General features: G+C 40.3%; 1 protein-coding gene across 3 annotated transcripts in view; it reads right to left on the reverse strand.

The window, feature by feature from the left end:
* klf12b (Kruppel-like factor 12b) overlaps positions 1-22,699 on the reverse strand; it is a 280,995-nt gene that overhangs the window by 204,527 nt on the left and 53,769 nt on the right. Inside the window, exon 1 of one of the 3 annotated variants that reach the window (XM_043691383.1) lies at positions 4,596-4,661. The exons of the other annotated variants lie outside the window; for them this stretch is intronic. Within the exon in view, the coding sequence (XP_043547318.1) occupies positions 4,596-4,655 (60 nt within the window). The 5' untranslated portion in view covers positions 4,656-4,661. Of the gene's footprint in view, positions 1-4,595; positions 4,662-22,699 lie in introns of those variants that run through there. 3 annotated transcript variants of the gene reach the window in all.

Below are 22,699 nucleotides of genomic sequence, written 5' to 3' on the forward strand. Positions count from 1 at the left end.
CAGTATCAAGGGTAGGAAGTCCAGTCATTCAGTGATTAGCAAGCTAGTACAGTACCAACAATAATAGGTCCTCTTTTATCTTCTCTAATACTAGTCTTTTATGAAAACTCATAAGTAAATTGCTCAATTTGGAGTCCATGATAGTCCTTTACTTTTTCATTTCTCCATGCCAACTGATATAGCACTGTTAAAAGTGAAGTTAAAGTCTTGCATACAATTGTTATGAAGAATGTTGAATATAACTGTTTTCTTGGAAGTAATGTGGGACAGGTAGACTACTGACCATTCATGAATCACACCATATATGCTTTATTTATCCCTCCAACCCAGTTACCCAAACAGTTTCAACTTAGTGCTTGATGGTAAAGAAGAGACAAAATAAAAAAACTGCAAATGCTGGAATCCAACCTAGACAAGCAAGAGGCTTGGAGAACACAGCTAGCCAGACATCATCAGGAGGTGGAGAGGTTGACATTTGGGGTGTAACCCTTCTTCAGGACAGGAAGTGGGTGTAAGGGAAGCTGATAAAGGGGGTGGCAGGGGCAGGGTGAAGCGGGGATAGGTGTAGACAGGTAGAGGTTATGACCTGGTTGGAGAAAGTGAGGTCTGCAGATGCTGGAGATCAAAGTTGAAACTTTATTGCTGGAACAGCACAGCATAGACAGGTAGAGGTTATGACCTGGTTGGTCAATGGGAGGAATAAATCCAGTAGGTGGCTGGGAGGAGTGGAAGGGGGAGGGGCTTGGAAGGGAGTCAGGGCAAAGGACGGGAGGTTACTTGAAATTGGAGAACTCAATGTTGAGTCCTCCAGGCTGTAGGCTGCCCAGGCGGAAGATGAGATATTGTTCCTCCAATTTGCAGTTTGGTTCGTTGTGGCAATGGAGGCAATAATAAAGAACTTGAACATCATTGAAGAGAGAGACAAGTTGCCAAATATTTTAATCTCACATTCATCGGAATGAGTGCAAGAGTGCCAAATTTCAAACAATTTATGTTACAACAAAAGGAAGCTGACTGGTTGGTGAATCGATCTGATTAACTGAACTGTGGCCATAGAGACAATTCTCAAACCTTCAAAAGGTATAAGGCTTGAATATGTATCTTTTGTTTACAGAGAAAAGATCCATGAATGTGAATACATGCTGCTCCCAATCCATGTAATTGGCACACTCAGGACTGTTCAGCAAGTTTTCCCAGTTGTGGAATCATATCTAACAGTAGACATTTCAGATTTGGCCCTCCAATTCCTGAAAGAAACGTATTACTATTCCTTTTATATAACCAGTATGCCATCAGTCCTTTCATGTAAGCGTAGGGAATGAGCAACAGGTAACACATTCAAACACAAGATGCTGTACACTCAAGTCCTGCCTTGCCCTGCCCAACCACACAACATGTCTGCCTGCCAACCGATGCGAGTCAAAAAGTGATTGGTAGCAGGAGTCTGAACCTGTCCCCTGCATAACCTGAGGCAATTGATTGACAAATTGACCTTAGCTTGACCTGAACTTGAAAGCCACCAGCCATTAAACTCAACCTCTCGTTAGGTAATGCTTGATAGCCTCTCTGCAATCAAAGATACTCTGATTTCCATTTCATTTTGAACACATGTTTTAACAGAGAATCGTCCACTTGCCTACAGTTAAAAATTGGATTTCTTTGTCTTGATAACAAGTTCCTCAGCTCATTGTGTTCTCACAACCATAGCGTGGGTGATCGAAATTTCCAGGTGGCAGAGGAAATGATCCTAACGATGCAAGAGTGTTAAATGTAATTTGCCTTGAATTAGCATATAAATGAGGTGCATGACAGTGTTAAATCACAAAGGAATTAAACATGATAAAATTACATTTCTGGGCTCAGAGGTACAAAATAACAAAGTTACTCAGTTGTTGTTTGAGAAGCAACCTTTGCAAATTGCCACTGCCTTCCAACAATGCAAGTTAGAACGAGAAGAAGTGATATATCATATCCAGTCTGCCCTGCATCTTCGGGTCCTGTTAGACGTAGCCCTGAATTTGCATTTCTAAAATAACCAAATAGATGGAGGTTTGAAAATATCTAATTCATGCAGATAGCATGCAAGCTACAAACAAAATCCCTGCATTTAATAAGCGTGTTTAACTATGCTTTGCAGTGTTATGCATAATCTGTGTCAACTTCTATATCATTTGTGGCTGTCAAAACTGTTGATCTACTAAACTCATTGACAAAACATATTTTCAAAGAATTCATTTCTCCAATAATAAATCATAGCAATGTGCTAGCATTTGAAGGAGCAAAGATGTTAGAGAAACCTCAAGATGGGTTGAATTTAATGCAAACCCCCATTGAGAGTTTGGTGGTAGAGATGGGGGAGTCAGTTGAACTAGGTCAGAGCTCGATGAATTGAGGTAAGTTTTGAGGATGGGCAGATCACAGGCCAGCACTTCAATTAATTCCAGGGTGGGAAGTCTGAAGGACAGTTTTCCCACCTGTCACTATATGAAGCTCTTCAGTGGATAATTAGCACCCACTTAAAAGTCTCATCCCACTGTCACTGGTATTAACCGAGTGGTAAGCAGGATATTCACCAGGCAACCATGCAGAAAGCCCAAAGAGTAAACTCTGTCAGGCTTACTTGAGGGTTTCTGCAGGTGAGGCTGCTTCTTTCCTCAAAGGGACTCAGCACATTGAGAGACAGCATCAAAAAGGGAGGTCTTACTGATATTGAGCCCCCTTAGCCCAAAAAAACCCAACCCCATGATGCCCTCCCGCCATTATCCACTGCTTTTGCTTTCCTGGGCAAGCTTGGTCTTCAGGTGGGTGTGATATTGGCAGCAGCCAGCATCCTGCAGTGGCACTACTAACTGCCAATCTCTGATTAGCCAGCAGCCCTCAGCAGGCAAGATTTCCAACTATGGGGAAGGTCCTCGGCTGCCTAGTTAAGTGCCTGAATTAGGACAACACAGGTCTCTCCTGGTCTCTCCAGCTGATGGGTGAGATCCCATCACCTTCATTAAATGTCACTCAATGAGTTACTGATTTTGCTAGGTACTAGCTTATCAACAGAGGTGAGTATTGCTCCAACTTTGAAGGGAATAAATTACGTTGAGAAAGTAAATAAGCCCAACATCACCATCTATACATAAAAAGTCTTGATTTTGTACAACACTTTAATGTAGTAAAGCATCCCAAGATATTCCACATTATCAAAGGTTAGGTCAGATGAACAGGGCTTGATCAATCAAGGTAGGTTTTGAGGAGAGAAAGAGGGAAAGAGAATTAGAGGCAGGCATGTTCAATGAGGGAATTCCAGAGCTTATGACCAAGATAGTTGAAGATATGGCTACTAATAGAAATTGAAAATAGAGACGTGGAAGAAGTCGGAATGAGATGCAGATCTAAAGGAGTGTTGAAGGGCTGAAGGACGTTAAAGTGACAGACAGGGGCAAAGGCATGGAGGGGTTTGTTTAAAAAAATGTGAATTTTATAATTTGAGAAACTGCTTTGGCAATCCTATTTGGAGCCCTCCATCTATGTAATCAACCACAGAAAATGGTGCAAGGCAAGCCGAGAAAATTTCTGGTTGCACCACAACAAAAAGGATGTCATCCAATCTCTGCATTGTACAATATGTTAAAGCAGTTCAATTGACAAACCATTCCATATACAGGACAAATGCAAGGCTGTTTTCTTGCTGGAGATGCCAATGAGCTGTGTGACAACCTAGCAAATATCTCGCAATTATCAACTTAAACCATAAAAAAGTAAATTGACAGGATTTAGAATATCAGGATGGACAAGACGTTGTCTGCTTGAATTTCAACGAGGACTGGGAGTTAAAATAGTCCAGGCTTCTGTTCTCTAAAAGTAATGAGTGGTTTCACGATTCATCTACATAAATCTTCCGAAAGATAAAATCAAATCCTTGGATACTGTTGCATTTTCTCTCATAGTTGGAATGCTTTAGATATTATCACTGCATCGTAGCATGTGAACTGAGGATGTGAAGGTCTCAGACTCCATCTTAACTGTGGTAACTTGAAGCTTGGTAAGCTGTTGAAAGCTTTCTATGCTTTGTAGCTAAATAGTTCAACATTAGCCTAAAATCTGAAAGTGCTTGGGACTGTAATATCTCTCAAGAGTCATAACATACATTTGGTGGATTTGCCATGTTAGTTCAAACGATATGGACGCAAATGTAAACATTTCTGGAAATACCCAGCTGGAGGCAAAACCCACATCATGGTCATAGTTCATGGTTGGCAGTAGCGGCCACTTATATTTTAAAAATAGAGTCCAAGTCCTGGGTTAAAGAGTTTGGAAACCTCATTGAAGAAGCACTCGACAACAGTCTTGAACATCGAAGAATTAAAAAATTAACTGAAACAGTTCCTGTGAGTACGCATCATTGAACAGCCAGAAGGCAGAGTTACTTCCTTTCTGCATAAAATCTAAGTCCTTTAAAGTTTAGAATCCTTGTTATTCTTTTCTTTATAAAAAGCAACGGAGAGCCTGCTCTCTTATTTAAAAATCAAGTAAAAATGTTTCATACAATACTGATACAAAGCTCTCCTGAACAAAATATAGCTTATAAAACTATATGAACTAACCAATCCAAGCTGTTGCAGAGATTGTTGATCCCACCATTTTGTCCCCTCCATTCGGTGCATGGTGGAGGGAAGCTCACGTGACAGCATTATTTGGTACAAATGCCATCTAGTGGCAAACACCTGCTGCCACAGGCTTGTATTTCTTGAAAAAAAGTCAAAAAATGATTAGAACCCCAGAACGAAGTAGCAACTGTGAAAAATAAAATGAAACCTAAGAACAAAAGTGAAAACTAAAGTGGGAGGCAAAGCACGTGAGGGAAAGGAAAGGAAACAAATGAAACCTGCTTTTGACTTCTACATAAAAAAACCTTCAACGAGAATTAGAAGTCAAACACTTAATTATGGACTGGACATACATTTAGTGAATTACAGCTATTCAAGCAATGTGCAATGTGTGCAGCTTCACTTTACCAAACCCAAGTAATAAATGATCTCAAGAAGAAATCTCTGAAAACTTCAGTCGTTATTGTCAAGGAAGGACTCTGCAGGATAATCAAAAGCAATTGAGGACAACATGCACCTCTCCAATTGGCTATATGATTGAGAACAGAATGAGATATCAAACTTTTCAAGTAGTACATTGAAATTTGAATTATTAATTTTAGAAGTTCTGCTTTTACCCAGTTGCATAATTTTTGAATTGACACCACATGCTTATCAACAACCATGCAATTCTGAGATTTTTGTTTCCTCTTTGGAAAAAGGGGAGTATCGTGTTATACCTTTTTTTTACATTCTACTCATCAACATATATGTCTCAAACTCCACCTCCAACTACTTGAAGCATGACATGCTGATGAAAGCATGCTACTCTTTGGAACTGAACAACTGAATATTAACCCATACACTGAAGTGCATGTGACCCTAATACATAGATATATCACAAGTTATAATTAATACCTGTTGAATTTTTCAGTAACATGTCATCCATGTCTTTTTTTTAAGTTATGGAAGCTAAAATAAGCATTGCTGCATTAAATACAAATTCTTGCTGGAGGCAAAATGCACATCAGGGTGACAGATCAGCTATTGCACTGAAGGTAACTTTTCAATACTGTGTGAACGACATATTAAATTTATTAACAAATGTTTCAATCCATTTTCAACATCTTTGTCCTCTCTTGCTATTGATGCTTCTAAAAGTTGGATTGGTCTCAGAATTTACTGTTGAGTTTTTGTTCTCGGCACGTGAACCAGAAAACAAGTATCTTTTGTTATTTGCTCAACACTGGTGCAAGCATGAGACACAGGGTGAATGTACCCTCATGTTATCCATGTGTGCGGTTTAAAGATACTTATGTGCTTAGAGTCATAGAGATATACAGCACAGAAACAGACCCTTCAGTCCAACTCATCCATGCTGTCCAAATATCTTTAACTAATCTAGTCCCATTTGCCAGTACTTGGCCCATTATCCCTCTAAATGCTTCCTATTCATATACCCATCCAGATGCCTTTTAAATATTGCAATTATATCAGCCTCCATCACTTCCTCTGGCAACTCATTCCATACCCACACCATTCCTTTTAATTTTTTCCCCTCTCACCCTAAACCTCTGCCCTCTAGTTCTGGATTCGCTTACCACAGGGAAAAGACCTTTTTTATTTACCTTATCCATGCCCTTTGTGATTTTATAAATCTCTATAAGGTCACCCTTCTGCATCCGACGCTCCGGGAAAAAAGCCTCAGCCTATTCAGCCTCTCCCTATAGCTCAAACTCTCCAACCTTGTCTATATCCTTGTAAATCTTTTCTAAATCCTTTCAAATTTCTAACATCCTTCCAATAAGAGGGAGACCAGAATTGCTTGCAATATTCCAAACACTTCTTTCTTCTCTCGCGGCATGTGAGTGTTGCTGTCAAAGCCAACATTTATTGCCCACCTTCAATTGTCCAGGAGATGGTCAGCTGCTTTTCAAACGCTGTAGTCCATTTGGTGTAGGTACACCCATAGTATTGTTAGAGAGGGAAATGCAGGATTTTAATGTAGCAACAACAAAGGAATGTTGTTCCAAGTCAGAATGGTGTTTGGCTTGGAAGGTAAACTGCAAGTGATTGTGTTACTAAGTATCTGCTGTCCTTGTTCTCTTTTGTCGAGCTCTTAGGTTTAGAAAGAGTTGTAAAAGGAGCACTGGCAAGCAACCATCCTTTGCCCACCATCCTGCCCTGACTAGTCCCATCCTGGGGCAAATGAAGGTCTCTTCCATCTCCAAACCTGGCAAGCAAATTGGAAGCCACTTTTCTCACCTGCCAAGGCGACAGGCATCAGACCAGTTCAAAGTTGAGGTCCTTATGTGGCCATTAATTAACCACTTCAGTGCCTTCATTGATAGTGAAGTTCACCCTTGGATTTTCCCAAACAATATCTAACTGCTAAGGTGGTGAAAAGTGAGCAAGTGTCTCTCCAGAGTCAACGTGCCCAATTATCTCCCCTCACTGATACCTCCAAGGAGGGGATAATTATGCTCTGTGCGCTGATAATGAAAGGTATGATTGTTAAGATGGTGGATGGAATGTCAGTTAAGCAGATTGCTTTACCTGAACTGTGTCGAGCTCAAGTGTTGTTAGGGCTATCTTCATGCAGGGAAACAGACAGTGTTCCATCACATCGTTTATAAAGAGTTAAAAAGCTTTAGGAATCAGAAGATGGACTACTCATGACAGAGTATCCAGCCATTGTACTCATATGGCTGGACCAGTTAAGTTTCTGGTCAATGGCAACCCCCAGAAAGTAGATAGTGGGGATTTCATTGATGGTAGTGTCACTGAATATCACGAGGTTTACCCATGGTGGAGATACCATGGTGAAGGGCTTATGCTTGAAACCTCGATCCTTCTGCTCTTCAGATGCTGGTTGTGCTTTTCCAGCACCACGCTCTTTGACCATGGTGAAGATGGTCATTGCCTGGCAGTTAGTGTGGTACAAATGTTATTTGTCACTTATCAACCCAAGCCTGAATGTTATCCTAGTCTCATTACACAGAACGTTTCAGTATCGGAAGACTCACAAATGTGTTGAATGTTATATTAACATTTATTTCCAGTTATTTGGTATCTATCTAAAACGTTTTAGGCTTGCCACTTTCATGCCTATGACTGTTAAAGAGCTCCTTTGATTGTTAGATAGTGTGGGAACGCTTAATCCTCTATAAGCCAAGTACCCTGTACATTCTGGGTGGAGCATATTCACGGAGAGGTAGGATTCTGAATCGTTGCTGTGTACAGAGAAAGCCAACATTAGCAAAAAGAAAAATCTGAATGTCTACTAATTGTTGAACAATTGTAAAGATGGGGAAAAAAGTATATTACTGAACCGAAAAGCATATCTCTGACATGCCTATTGATTATTTTCAAACAAAATAATGAAACAAAGATGACACCAGCTCCATCACCCCCAATGGATGCTATAACCAGACATATATTCCCTTCCGTTCCTTTGTCAGCCTTCTGCAGGGACTGTTCCCTCCCTGGTCCACTCCTCCTCAATTCTCCAAACCCATACAGCAATCTTAATATGCAACTGCATAAAGTATAACATTTGCCTATTTACCTCCTCACTTGTCCAAAGCCGTAGACATAGCTTCCAGGTGAAACAGCAATTTACCTGCACTTCACTCATTCAGTCCACTGTAATCACTGTTCACAATATGGTCTCCTCTACATTGAGGAGACAAAATGCAGATTGGGTGACCGCTTTCCAAACACCTACGTTCTGTCTGCACAAATGACCCAGAGCTTCCAGCTGACTGCCACTTCAACACGTCATCGTGTTCCCACTCTGACATTTCTGTCTCGGGTTGGCTGCAGTATTCCAGTGAGCCTCAGTGCAATCCTCTCATTTTCAGTTTGGGGACTCAATATTGAGTTCGATAACCTTCGAGCCTGATTCCATCCTTCTGTTTCTTTTTTACCCCACACCCAGTCTTCTTATGACATGGATTACTTTTTGTACAGCGAACCTATTTTCACTTACTCTCAGGCTTATTATCACATGATATGGTTTGCTTTCAGCACAGTCTACCCATTTGCTGCTACGCTCAGCTCTCATTATCACTTATTCAGTTTCTCTTCTTTCCTGATCTGCCAGCCATTATCCCCTCATTTACCTGCCCCATTCATCTCTCTCGCTGCCCACCCTGCCACCCCTTCCCACTCCCACTCCCACTTCATCATCAGTATAAATATCAGTTTGTCCCAGTTGCTATCAGTTCTGATGAAGAGTCACCAGTCTCTAATGTTAAATTTGCTTTCTTCCCACAGATGCTGCCAGGCCTGTTGATATTCGCCAACAATTTCAGTTTTTGTTTCAGAACACAAGACAACGGTATGGATAATGGCAAGGATTATTGTGGTTAAGTATGTTTCTTTCACCAGGCTGTTTAAAACAGCATCGATCTTCCCAGTATCTTTGCAATGAGTAAATTCTCAGTATGCTGTTATCTACTGCAGTGAAAATACCTGCTTGTTTATTATCACTGTGATTAATTCAGTAATCAGATATTCCAAGATGAGATCTCATACATTATCAATACTAATACGTCCTCCTTTGTTCGCAAATATTATTTCGTGACTTTCTCACTTTTAATACAAAACATCATTATTTAACTTCTGTAAAACATGACTATCACTTCTGAAGGAGGATCAACTGACCCCAATATAACCCTAAGCTGGTGTCACACTGCCCTCTGTTCTGTCATGTGATGCACTGTCACTCAACAAACCTCAGTGACTAGATTAGAACTAGCTGTTCGTGAGGTCATACAAAATCCATGCATCTGCTGTCACCTTGCAATGAAGCCCCAGCCTTTTTACCAAATAGTTTTGCACTGAAACTCTGATCTTCTCATAACAAGCTTAGAGTACAATGCATTTGCCAAGTGACACGCATGTTCGATTCAGTCAGTTTATGAGAGTTGTAGCTACTAAGCTTAATGCTCCTTCCACACCAGAACCTTAGCTTTTCAAATCTGTATTCCTGGCACCAAGCTACACGTGGCCACTGTGTGAATTTGCAAAAATCATCCCCATTTGCAATATTTGATGTGTAATCCCTGAAATGTTTCAAAATGAAGCTGACAGCTGGCATAGACAGCAACAGTAAAGTCCTTTTTTTAAAACATTGTGCCTGGAAAATAATGAAATAATTTTCCTTACTTACTCCAAGCAAATGAAAAAGTTTAATTTTTCCCTTCACATTCCATTGATGATATGTTAACAATCTTGGTTTGCAAACTCCACATGGGGTCTCTCAGCTTCCCATGGGTCACCCCACAAATTAAACTGCAGAATGGCCAAAACACGAGTTTTCAATCATCGGCTAATGAATCCTCCTTGCTTTTATTCCCCTCCTATAAATCTACATATCTACTACTATAATGGAAACTACCTGTGTAATCCTTCACACTGCAATGACATTGACTTTCTGAAGGAGCACCTCCACTGGCAAGATTACAACACAAGGTGGCCACAATTATAAGTAAAATACCACGGATGCTGAAAATCTGAAACAAACGAGGAAGGTGAGGGAGAAGAAAAGGAAGGAGAAAGAAGGAAAATCTACATATCTACTACTATAATGGAAACTACCTGTGTAATCCTTCACACTGCAATGACATTGACTTTCTTGCTGAGTTTCTCCAATTTCTGTGTTTGCCACAAGCACAAATATGAACACAAAATGCAGTAAGGCCATATAAATGAGAGACTGTCTGATTTTCTAACAGATATAGAATTACATCAGCTTGTCCTCGCCCAAATATCCTTCATCCTCGACCCACCTCCATCTAAGAAGATCCCTCTACTCTTGATGTGATGCAAACAATGACATGGAAGTTGGGTAAACATGGAGAGAATGGAGAAATTCAAAACTTGACATCAAGAAAATCTTTTCCAATTTTCCCCTTGGGGTTTAAATGGCAACTTTAGAACCTCGCAACTTATTTACATGCATTTGTATCTTATTAATTATACACCACTTTCACTTCCTTTCCTGAAAAGTAGACCATGCAAATTCCTAGTAGTTAAATCTGGGAACTACAGCTCACTGAATGCTTGTTCCAGCCATTGTGTGACTGTGCCTTCAATACAATGTCCCTGTGTGGTAAATGGACATTATCCTCTTTTGTCAAAAGCGATAATCCACCAGCCTCACCACACCATTGTGCTGTTCTCAAATCAACTCATTCACCAATTCAGGCCATCAACATCACTCTGGAGCTCAGGGGCATCTATGTCTTGCAATCCGTCTGCCTTTCCCTTCCCCTCTGCGCACCCCTCCTCTACTTCCTCGTCCTCTTTAGTTGTTTCAGATTGGACATAGTATCCTGTTCCAGTGTCTATAAAGGGTGCATCTTATGGCTCTTAGCTTGCTTCCTTAGTGCTCACTTGTGCACTTTGTGCTTACCTGGGAGGTACAAGCCTCTGTGTGGCTCTAAATGCTCTTTGGAGAAAGTGAGGACTGCAGATGCTAAAGATTAGTCGTGATTGTGGCGCGGAAAAAGCACAGAAGGTCAGGCAGCATCCATGGAGCAGGAGAATGCTGCTTGACCAGCTATGATTTTCTAGCACTACACTCTCGACTCTAAATGCTCTTTACCATACAGGGTCTTCAGTGCTCAGGTGCAGAATGCCAGTCTCTGCAGCTTGATTGCTTCTTAGTACAAATGGACAGGCAGGTACTTTGTCGCAGTGCAGATAACTGAACAGTCAAGCAGACAGACATTTTGCTCTGCAGCATTGTACTACATCAATGTCATGCCTGCTCCAAGTGCCAGCAGCGTATGCAGCAAACACACTGCATTTGCTTCAAATAAATGGCCATGTTTGAAAGTCAATGGGGACCATCAGCAGGATACAGCATTCCCATCATCTACACCACCTCCAGGTCCCTGTCGGCGAACTGAGGAGCTGACATTGCTTCTTGGTCATTTCTATGGGGATAACGGTGCAGTGGGAGCGGCCATTCCAGGTTTACAGTGTCTGAAGTGGCTGTGGAGCTGGGGTTCAAATGTGGCATGAAGGTCACAAAGTCCCGGCAGCGACATGCATTTAGGCCTCTCCTGCCGTGTGATCCCACAGGAAGGGTGCTGTCGAGACCAGTTACATAATTAATGAGATAAGGAGCAGAAGGTTACGTGAGAAAAGTTACTGTTTTTAATGAGAGATATTTTTAAAAAAGACGTGAGGGGCAAATCTTTTACACAGAGTGTGGTTCATGCCTGGAATGAACTTCCTGAGGAAGAGGAGGATGTGGGTACAATTACAGTGTTTAAAAGAGATTTGGATAAGTAAATGAACAGGAAAGGTTTGGAGGGATATGGACCAGGAGCAGGCCTGGGACTAGTTTAGTTTGGGATTATGTTCACAAGGACTGGTTGGACTGAAGGGTCTGTTTCTGGGCTGTATGATTCTATGACTCTATGTGCCACGGGCAGACTGGGTTCCAGGAATCTCACTCAAAACAGCGGGGAGATAATAGGCTTGTGGTCTTGATATGAGACTATTAATTCAGAGACCCCAGTGATCATGTGAATTCAAATCCCACGGTGAAATTTGAATTCAATTAAAGTCTAGAATTAAGACTCTAATGATGACCATGAAACCAATATCAATTGTCTGAAAACCAAACTGGTTCACTAATGTCCTTCAGAGAAGGAAACTGCTGGCCTACTTGTGACTCCAGAGTCATACAGCAGAGCAATACTCCCTTGGGTCGATTTAGTCAACACCGACCATTTTCCCAAACTAAACTGGTCCCACTTAGCTGGGCTTGGCCCATATGTCTCCAAACATTTCCTTTTCATGAACTTATCCTCAGACCTTCTAAACGTTGTAACTGTACCTGCATCCACCACTTAATTCTGGCAGTTCATTCCACACACGAACCATTCTCTGTGTTAAAAAAAAGTCCCCTCACGTCCTTTTTAAATCTTTTGCATCTCACCTTAAAAATATGCCCCCTAGCTTTGAACTCCCCCACTTTAGGGAAAAGAGCAGCAATGAGGTTGTCTCTTAATTGTCCTCTGGTCAGTTAGGGTTGGCAATAAAGGCTGGCCTAGCCAGTAACACCCTCATCCCGTAAATGAATAAAAAGAAGACTGCCTAAAAAGATTCAGCCCATCTTTCTGTACCATTCTGCTGGTTAAAATGACTTAAAGATAATGTTCAAATGTTGATCATTAATTTGGCTGTACACAAAGCTTCACAGTTACCAGAGTAATGGTTTCGTTACTGTTCTCCTCGAAAAAACACGTTTTCAAATTCCTCGATGACTCTGACCTCACCATCCCCATCCCACTTCAGCTGCTATTCATATTTTTGAAATCTCATTCAGTTTTACAATCCTTCAAGGTCCTGACCCTTACCCTATTCCAGTCTCTTGAGCATCTCTTGTTTTAAACACTCCACTATCTATGGGCAGGCTGATCCTATTCTTTAAAATTCCCTTCCTAAACCTCGCTACCTTTCCCTCCTCCTTTAAAACACTCATTAAAACAGATAATATCTGCCATAGTATCTCACATTTGGTTGGTAACACTTGAAAAAACACCACAAAACATTTTGTGTCTTTTGTATCACTATTTTGCTAAACGTAAAACTGCCCAAGTTCGAGTCCCACATGTTCCAGTGGTGTGTAATAATGTCACTGAACAGTGTGATTAGAAAATAGTTTTTGAAAGCTGTTAGGATGAACAAAAAACATCCCTCAGCACAGATTCTGAGTGGCACATTAATCATTTAAAAAACAGTTCAGGTACAGACTGAGATTCAGAATGTGATGTTCATTAGACTTGGGTGGCAAATACCCTTAAGTTATTCACTGGAACTCATAATCCACAGCTTACTATGGATTATGCAAGTATTATCAGTACTATCTAGTTCTATAATGCACTACCTATTTCAGCCCTGCTTTAACTGACAGAATGATTGTTCTCAGAAGCCTCATGAACTCAAGACTCTGGTATCTTGGAGAGGGGCAGGTCTCCAGGTTAAAACATTGCTTGATACATTACTAGGACGGTACAGTGGCTAGCACTGCTGCCTCACAGGACCAGGATCCCAGGTTCGATTCCAGCCTTGGGTGACTGTGTGGAGTTTGCACATTCTCCCCGTGTCTGCGTGGGTTTCCTCTGGGGGCTCTGGTTTCCTCCCACAGTCCAAAGACGTGCAGGCCAGGTGAATTGGCCATGCTAAATTGCCCATAGAGTTATGTGCATTAGTGAGAGGGAAATGGGACTGGGTGGCTTACTGTTCGGAGGGTCAGTGTGAACTTGTTGGGCTGAAGGGCCTGTTCCCACACTGTAGGGAATCTAATCTAACCTTGAGACATTGTTAATCATTACATGTGGTTCTGTAGATAAATGCAGTACATCATTTTGCTGTGGTTTGTTGATTTTACTATGTCAGCAACCTTGGGTTGAATTTGAGCACGGGAGACTGGATCTAGCATGGGTGTAAAAAAAAAGGGGCAGAAACCAGACTTACAAAATGCCAAATCCACCACGAAATGGTCCATAATTTAGCTTTTAATCATCTCAGTAGGCTACCTGCATCCTTGGAATCCGCGGCCTCTGTGCTTCTGGTCATCTGCATCGAGGAACCAATTCACATAGTCCTCCACTGTTCCAGCACACCTCCCCAGCCAGGGGCTGACTAATACCAGTATTTGATGTCCTTAGTTTAATGGGACCGTGATATCAGATGAAAGGATTTTAAATAAACAAGCATTTTCTGAGTGGGTGCTTCTGTTCTTGATATTTACTGCTTATTAGCCGTGCACTGTTGATTGGTACTTCTTAGCCTCCTTTGTATTGTGATTTGTTGCTGCTTTATTGATAGGAAATTAGAACAATCTGTTGCAAACTTTGAATAAATGTGTGTGAAATCTGAATTTTACAAAAGGATACTCTAGCTTCATGACAGATAGACAAAGGTAGTACAGAGACAACTGTTCAATTATTTAGTCTTTAAATTTTACCTGCATCATCCCGATATTTACAGAAGAGTTGGGAGCATTCTTTAGCGTATGTTGCATTCAATCAACAGGCTAATGCAAGATTCGGCAATGTCTGTGCACAACTCTGGTATGATTAAGTTATTGAAGAGCTACAGCTCAAAGTCCGAGATAGCGAGATCCACTTTTTACAAATACCGGTAAACCACTAATTGAATTCCAAAGAACTACAAAAACTAATGCCATAAGCTAAATATTCATAATATGTTTCTATCAGGAAGGCATTTGGCTAATCACATTAAATTAGACTGAATTTACAGTAGAGATCTATTCAGTTCACCCAGACTCTACTTGTGTTTATGTTCCTCGCCACCTCCCTTTCATCCAATCCCCATTTGCAATTCCATGACCAATCACAGTTAACTAGTCTGGTTTGAATTTTTAAAGAAAGCTTGGCAGTTATTTGTTCCATCGTGCATTTCCCTTAGCAACACCTCCACCAATTAGACTCCATTTGCCAACCAATCAGCATCCTGTTGTCATGCAGGATAAATTGTTGTTCCCTTGTAGGTGTTCTTGAGATTCTGTCCTGATGACAGCAAAAAGAAAAGCTTCAAAAATATGTTTCCTTTTCAGAAATTCTCAACTTTTGTCCTTTCAAATGACAATTTGATCATACTTTACTCTCTTACACCGATGTGCAGTAAAAGTAGTGGCACCTACCATGATGTCTACAAGGTTTAGATTCAATTACCTACAGTGTGGAAACAGGCCCTTCGGCCCAACAAGCCCACACAGACCTTCCGAAGAGCAACGCACCCAGACCCATTCCCCTACATTTACCCCTGACTAACGCACCTAACACTATGGGCAATTTAGCATGGCCAATTCACCTAACCTGCACATCTTTAGACTGTGGGAGGAAACCCCCGCAGACACAGGGAGAATGTACAAACTCCACACAGACAGTTGTCCGAGCTGGGAATTGAACCCGGGTCCCTGGCGCTGTGAGGCAGCAGTGCTAACCACTGAGCCACCGTGCCACCCACTTAAGGTCAGATACCACTTAAATTCCAAATTGTTAGGCCAGGAGGGGCAACAAACCAACTGATACATGCAAAAATCTCAGGTGGCTTTACTACCGTAGTCATCTATTCCAATACAAACCCCATTAACTGAGAAAGAAAGTATCATGAAGAATATTCAGGGAGGGCAATGAGTAGTTTTAGAAACCCAAAAGCATTGTCTTCTACACATAATGTGCTTAGGGAAATATTCATAAAGGAAGCTGAGACATAGCTGACAGGGACTTTTTGCGCATGTACATTATTAAGCATCATTGTCCTGACACTTTCTTTGAACATACATGGCAGCTAAATCATATTGTGGGTGAATCAATTGTGTACAATTGTCTAAGCTAAGATCTACTTTAAATTTGTCCAAAACAATACTGATAAAGAAAACTTATTAAAAAATCAAGGTGAGTCAGATGCATACTTTGATATTTTAACATGCAAGAATCTTTACAATGCATGAATGAGACTGTGCATTACAGGTTATCCTCATTAGCAACTTACCAACAGTTAGATCCACAGGAAGATCACAAGCTTTCAAATAATTATTTTCTGTTTAAATATCTTTTGACAAGTTGAAAAATACTTTATGTGAAGAAAATGCTCAAACTATCAAGTAGTAAAAAAATGTCCGTTTAAAAGAAAACAGTCATCTCACACTTTCAACTCTTATCGCAAAAGTTGTTATAAAGCAGCATTTTCTCCAGTAGGCCAAGTTGCACAGATAAAGTTGCCACGCTAATAGCCTAAAGTGCAATGTACAGTACCTCCTGACTCAAGACTGGTATTTTGGAGCTTAGCATGGGCAATAGCCAATACTTTTCTCTCTGTGGGATGTTAAACAAAACTTCTATCGCAAGCAGTGCAAATGCTCTTGTTTTTGATTTGGGTTGACAATTTAAATGCTATAATTCTTTTTGAAGTAGAATATCCTTTGAGTAAAGCACATCGAACCATTCAAAAAGCATGTATTTGTAGTTACACTGTTTCGCTGTCCATGTAAACAATGCCAGATTAAGAAAGGAGATTGATCAGTGAAATATGAAATGTAATCCTAATTTAGAAGTAATCTATCCTGATCTGATAAATAGTTTTGTTAGCTTGGAGATAACCAAGATGCAGGAGATCTGTGTGATGTTGTCATGGTGATATTACATGCAAACGATGCAAATTTTTATTATTGCATCTTGACTTCAAGACAAATGGAAAAATTGCATTCCAAACTGTTATGAAGTTGAAGGTGTGTACTGTCCCTTTATGAGAGAGTGAAAGCTGTTTTGGACTGACAGCGTGCAGACACCTGTCATGTGACTGACTAGCAGTCTCAGAGTTTATCAGAAAATTGAAAATATGTAACACTTGGCTGTAAACTAGATACATCAGCTGTTATGACCACCATTCCAATCTAAACAATCTGTTTAAATTATGTCCCAGGATACTAAAATCAATCAAGTTTGAATTTATTGTTTTGGCCAACCATGAACCAATGACATGATCCGATGTTTGGGGTATAAAGAAGCCGGCATTTTGAGAGTTAGCCAGAGAGCAACCAACTGCCATCACCAGAGTAACTACAAGCAAAACACTCTCTATCAAAAAGGTACCTATTTCACATTAAACATTTTTGCAGGAAAAGACTGAAGAAAACTCAAGGAGATCTACAGCTAGAAGAAGGAGGAACACCGGAGACAACCGCCACTGTCTGGTTTTGAAAATTAAGTTGATGTAATTGTAATATGGGTGGTTATTGGGAGAGTATATTGTGATAGAGTTGGAGGTACATAACAAACCTTGAAGAGAAAGGAGGCTTTGAGTTGTAAAATGTTGTTGTTTAATGTTCACTTTTAGAGTTAAAGACGAAATTGATATTTTTTTTCTTTACATAGTGGAAGTTGGGAGCTCTCTGTCACTCATACTGTAACAGATTACGAGGCCAGGTGAGCTCTTCTGGATGTTTGGTTTAATTAGCAGAGGGGTTCACCACCGTGCCATAACACAACCTTTCGGAAAAGATGACGTCTTTTGAAATGTTTCTGTTGTCTCAACTTACTTAGACCATATGGTTAAAGTCTTGCATGCATGCAATTCCAGCCAATGATAACAGGGATTACACACAATAATTTGAAATTAAAGTGGGATTAAAATTTGTTTACATAGCATTTAGCAATGGTATAAAATTATTTTCAGTACTTTTATTGTCCTCTTATAACGAGACATTCTATTCATTTCCTTACCACTCCCTCTTTAACGGAATGACGTAGTTTGGGTGTTGGCAGATATAGACACAGTCTTCTATTACTTCAATTCAAGGAACAAAGGAGTGCAATGACCTCAATTTAATCCAAGACAATGTGTTCTAATGTCCTGATGTGCATGGACATGTGGGTATTACGTGAAATAAGTACTGAGGCATCAAATACAGTTTTGAGTGGGACTGAGCCGAACCATGAATCAGTCCCTATTTTGGCCCTGACTGCTCATCTCAGCTATAAGACAAAAGAAAGAAATGCACTGGAGAGACAGAAGTTTATGTTTGAGTGGAATGAGTTTGATCTACATTTGTCTATGCTATACCTAACTTACAATGAGTACTGGATATCTAAAACAGCCCAACACATGCTTAGCAATAACCTTCTCAGTGACACCCAGTTTGGGTTCTGCAAGGGAAACACTATTTTTGACCTCATTACCGCCCTGGTTCAAGCATGGACACAAAAGAACTGAATTTCAGAGGTGAGGTGCGAGTGACTACCCTTGAAATCAATGTTGCATTTCTCTGAGTGTGGCTCCAACCTGCTCTAGCAAAACTTACGTCAATGGGAATCAGGCGAAACCTCTGCCACGACTGGAGTTTCACCTGGCACACAGTCCTGTATGTTGGAAATCAGTCATTTCAGCTCCAGAACATCTCTGCAAAAATTCCTCAGGGTAGCATTCCAGGTGCACCCACCTTCAGCTGCTTCATCAATAACCTTCCATCCATCATAAGGTCAGAAAATGGGGATGTTTGCAAATGATTGCATGATGGTCAGCACCATTTATGCCCCCTCAGAAGCAGTCTATGTCCAAATGCCAGCAGGACCTGGACAGTATCCAGGTTTTATCTGATAAGTTGTTTTATTTATTCATTTTGTGGGATGTGGGCATCTCTGGTTGTCCAGCATTTATTGCCCGTCCGCAGTTGCCCTTGAGAAGGTGCTGGTGAGCTGCCTTCTCACTGCTGCAGTCCACCTGCTGTAGGTTGATTACAATGTCATTAGGGAGAGATTTCCAGGATCTTGGCCCAGCGACAGTGAAGGAATGCTGACATATTTCCAAGTCAGAATAGTGAGTGACTTAGAGGGGAACTTGAAGGTGGTAGTGTTCCCATATATCTGCTGCCCTTGTCCTTCTAAATGCAAGTAGTCGTGGGTTTAGAAGGTACTCTCTAAGGATCTTTCGTGAATTTCTGCAGTACATCTTAGCAATAGTACACACTGCTGCTACTGAGTTTCAGTATTGCAGGTATTGCCAATCAAGCAAACGGCTTTGATCTGGAAGGAAGTAACATGTGTACACTACACAAGTATCAGGCAATGACCATTTTTACTTGACATTTGACGGCACTACCTTAGCTGAATCCCCAACTACCAACATTCTGGGGTTAACGTTGACCAGAAACTGATCTGGACTGGTCATGTAAATACTAAGGCTACAACAGCTGGTCATTGGCCAGATTCCTGCAGTGAGTAACTGACATCTTGACAACCTAAAGCCTTTCCACCATCTACAAGGCACAAGTCAAGGGTGAGATGGAATACTCCCCACTTATCTGGATGAGTGCAGCTCCAGCAACATTCAAAAAACTTAACATCCATGACAAAGCAGCCCCTTTGACTTGCATTATAGCTACGGACATTCACTCCCTCCACTATCAACATGCAGTAGCAACAGTGTGTACCATCTACAAGACAGACTGTAGATACTTACTGAGGTAGCACCTCAGACAGCACCTTCCAAACTCAAGACCACTATCATCTAGAAGCAGCAGATACATGGTAACACCACCAGCTGAAAGTTCCCCTTCAAGCCATTCACTGTCCTCACTTGGAAATACATCACCATTCCTTCAGTGCCTGGGTGTAAGTCCTGGCGCTCCCTCCCTAACAGAATTGTGGGTCTACTTCCAGCAATTGGATTGCAGCCATTCAAGAAGGCAACTCACCACCTCCTTGTCAAGAACAACTTGGGATGGACAATAAGTAATGGTCCGCTCAGTGATACCCACATCCCAGGAAGGAATAAAACAAAACATTAAATTCAAATTATTACAAAATGAGTGTAATTGAAATTTCATACTTTTGACATCTATGTCTTACCTTTCATGATAATATTCAGTTCCTTCACAATTATCAGGGTTGAAGATTTCAGTGTCACTAATAACCAATAAATATGGCACACAGAACCAAACTATTTAAGCACAAGGGCAATGTTCCAGGACTTTCATCTCAGTGTAGAATTGTATTTGATGAGGAATAAATTTGGGTGCAGCAATCAGCCTGCTCAATTGCAGCATTTCATAGTTATTCAATCATCAGAGTTAACTAAAAGATTTAGCTTGTGGCTTTCTCAGTCTTCTATTGATAAATAAAGGCGGATGCTATGTTTCTGCTATTTTTCATGCTTAGTAAATCACACCTACAGCCAAAATGCAGTAGAACAAATCCAAAGCTCAGTTCATGTTCATTTTAATTTTAAGAAGGATTGGGTAGCATAAATTGTGGGTTACGTTAAGATTTTCTTTAATATGAGGTGTAATTCTCTTCCTGCTTCTATTCTGACCTCATTCATTCCGCAGTCACGTATGTAAACCAGAGTTTCAGAAAAATCCAAAACAAATGAAATAGAATTCCAAGCAATTAAATACTTACATTGTCTGCATAGTTTACAAATCACTACACCTACTGCAAAACGTGGTACAAAAAAAAACTTTTTTTTAACATGCAATCGTTTCATTTTGTGGTGACCCAGATCAGTCTCAGATCAAAGATCTGTGTAGTAGCACATGGTTTATTTAATCGTTTCTTCCACATCAAGAAAATTCACCATAATTTCTTTTGGTCTTTATTTGAATGTGATTTAGAGAGTCTTTGAACTGTTCTTTTTATGCCAGATGTGCATCAAGTAACATTCGTGCTTCACGGGCAATGACATTTGCTGTACTTTTCGCTAATAGAGTTTTTTTTAAAAACTGAGCTCTTGAATTTTCAACACGAAAACGTGATGTGTGTTTTAGGGGTTATTTTATATGACAAAAACTGTACCAAAGACACACTAGTGACTAACTGCATGGAGCAACAAGGCCCTGCAGGATACTTACTAGGATGTTCCAGTTCCTGGGTTAATTAATCTTAGTCACTGCAGAAGTGCAGGTCCTACATTTGACTTCCAAATGGACCACCTCTTTGTTAACCAGTGACCTCTATTGAAAAAAGTGTACATCGGATGTGAAGGGCATCAAATAAAATGAACATGCTATCTCACTGTCAAATTTGACCACAGTTTCTGGCTCTTGTGTGAATCAGCTTCTCCAACAGAGGCTGGCAGTGCTGCAAATACAACATTAAACATTGCTTTCATGAAAGGAGAATTCATATGTATACTTCAATAGCAACATGTAGTCTAAAACTGTGAACTGAACTTTTATTTTAAACAAAACTAGGGTTAATATTCCTCACACATTCACACATTATGTTTACTCTATGCATATTGAACACAGGAATTTGTCTTTGAGAATAGTGTCTGGAGAAATCTCTCCCCATTTAAAACAAGGCCTAATACTTCGAGCTGGACCTAATAACCTTTCACCACCCTTGCTATCCTCAAAACGGTGCAAATTACAACATTTCTAAAAATGTGTTAAAAGGAAGGCTACTTATATTAATAACACATCAGTCAGCGACAGCTAATCCACGAGGAGATATATTCCATCACTAATCCATCCTGATGATGTTGCTATCTATATTTGCACTCTAATAAAGACTCAGCTTCCTGATACCTGGAACTCCCAGTCTAATTCCGGACACTCTTCCGGGTCATGTACTAAGTTGTGACTTGGATGCCACTTGTGTGATACTGGTACTTGGCTACAAAATTCTTTGCTAGTGGGGTCAGTATTGATCCTACATCAGCTGTTATGATCTAGCCAGCTGCATGTATTACCATGTTGAGTGTTCCTTTTCATGCAGGAGTATAATGCTTCACACCCTTTAAAAAAGTCACATTAAAAGTAAAATGTATCAATGTTACTTTCTCAAGCCCTAAGGGGCAACTTTTTCACACAGAGGGTGGTACGTGTACGGAATGAGTTGCCAGAGGAAATGGTGGAGGCTAGAACAATTCCAACATTTAAAAGGCATCTTGATGGGTATATGAATAGAACGGGTTTAGAGGGATATGGGCCAAGTGTTGGCAAATGGGACGAGATTAGGTTAGGATATTTGGTCGGCACGGACAGGTTGAACCAAAGGATCTGTTTCTGTGATGGACATCTCTATGACTCTATGTGACATTTTGCTGTCAGCAAAAAGATGTATTATCTTGACAGCTTACTCAGAACAATAGTACCATTTGCAATTTTGAAGGACATGTTACATTGTACAGTAATATTTTTTCTTTATTCTATTATCGTAGAATCAATTTTGCGTTATTTAATCTAAATATTGGGCAAAGAACCACTGAGTCAAACAACCTGCTTCTGTGCTACAAATTCTATGTACAGTAATTCTTATTTGATTCTTAGTATACTTATCAGTATTAGAAATTGCAGTCAACTTCTAAAAATAATAAGATAACACATTTATTTGTTGTCAATTTTTAAATGTAGAACTTCAAACAATGAAACAGTCTGAATTACTTTATTTATTTCTTCATTTTATTTGCCTTTATATTCTAAGTTTTGGTTTAGTTTTCTGTGTTTTAAAATAGAGTTGGAGAGTCGCAGCACTACACACAAAAAGGATTGAGCCCTCCACTATCACCTGATGAAGGAGCGACGCTCCGAAAGCTAGTGTGCTTCCAATTAAACTTGGACTATAACC

This window comes from Chiloscyllium plagiosum, chromosome 6, assembly GCF_004010195.1.
Source record: "Chiloscyllium plagiosum isolate BGI_BamShark_2017 chromosome 6, ASM401019v2, whole genome shotgun sequence".
Lineage (NCBI taxonomy): Eukaryota > Metazoa > Chordata > Chondrichthyes > Orectolobiformes > Hemiscylliidae > Chiloscyllium > Chiloscyllium plagiosum.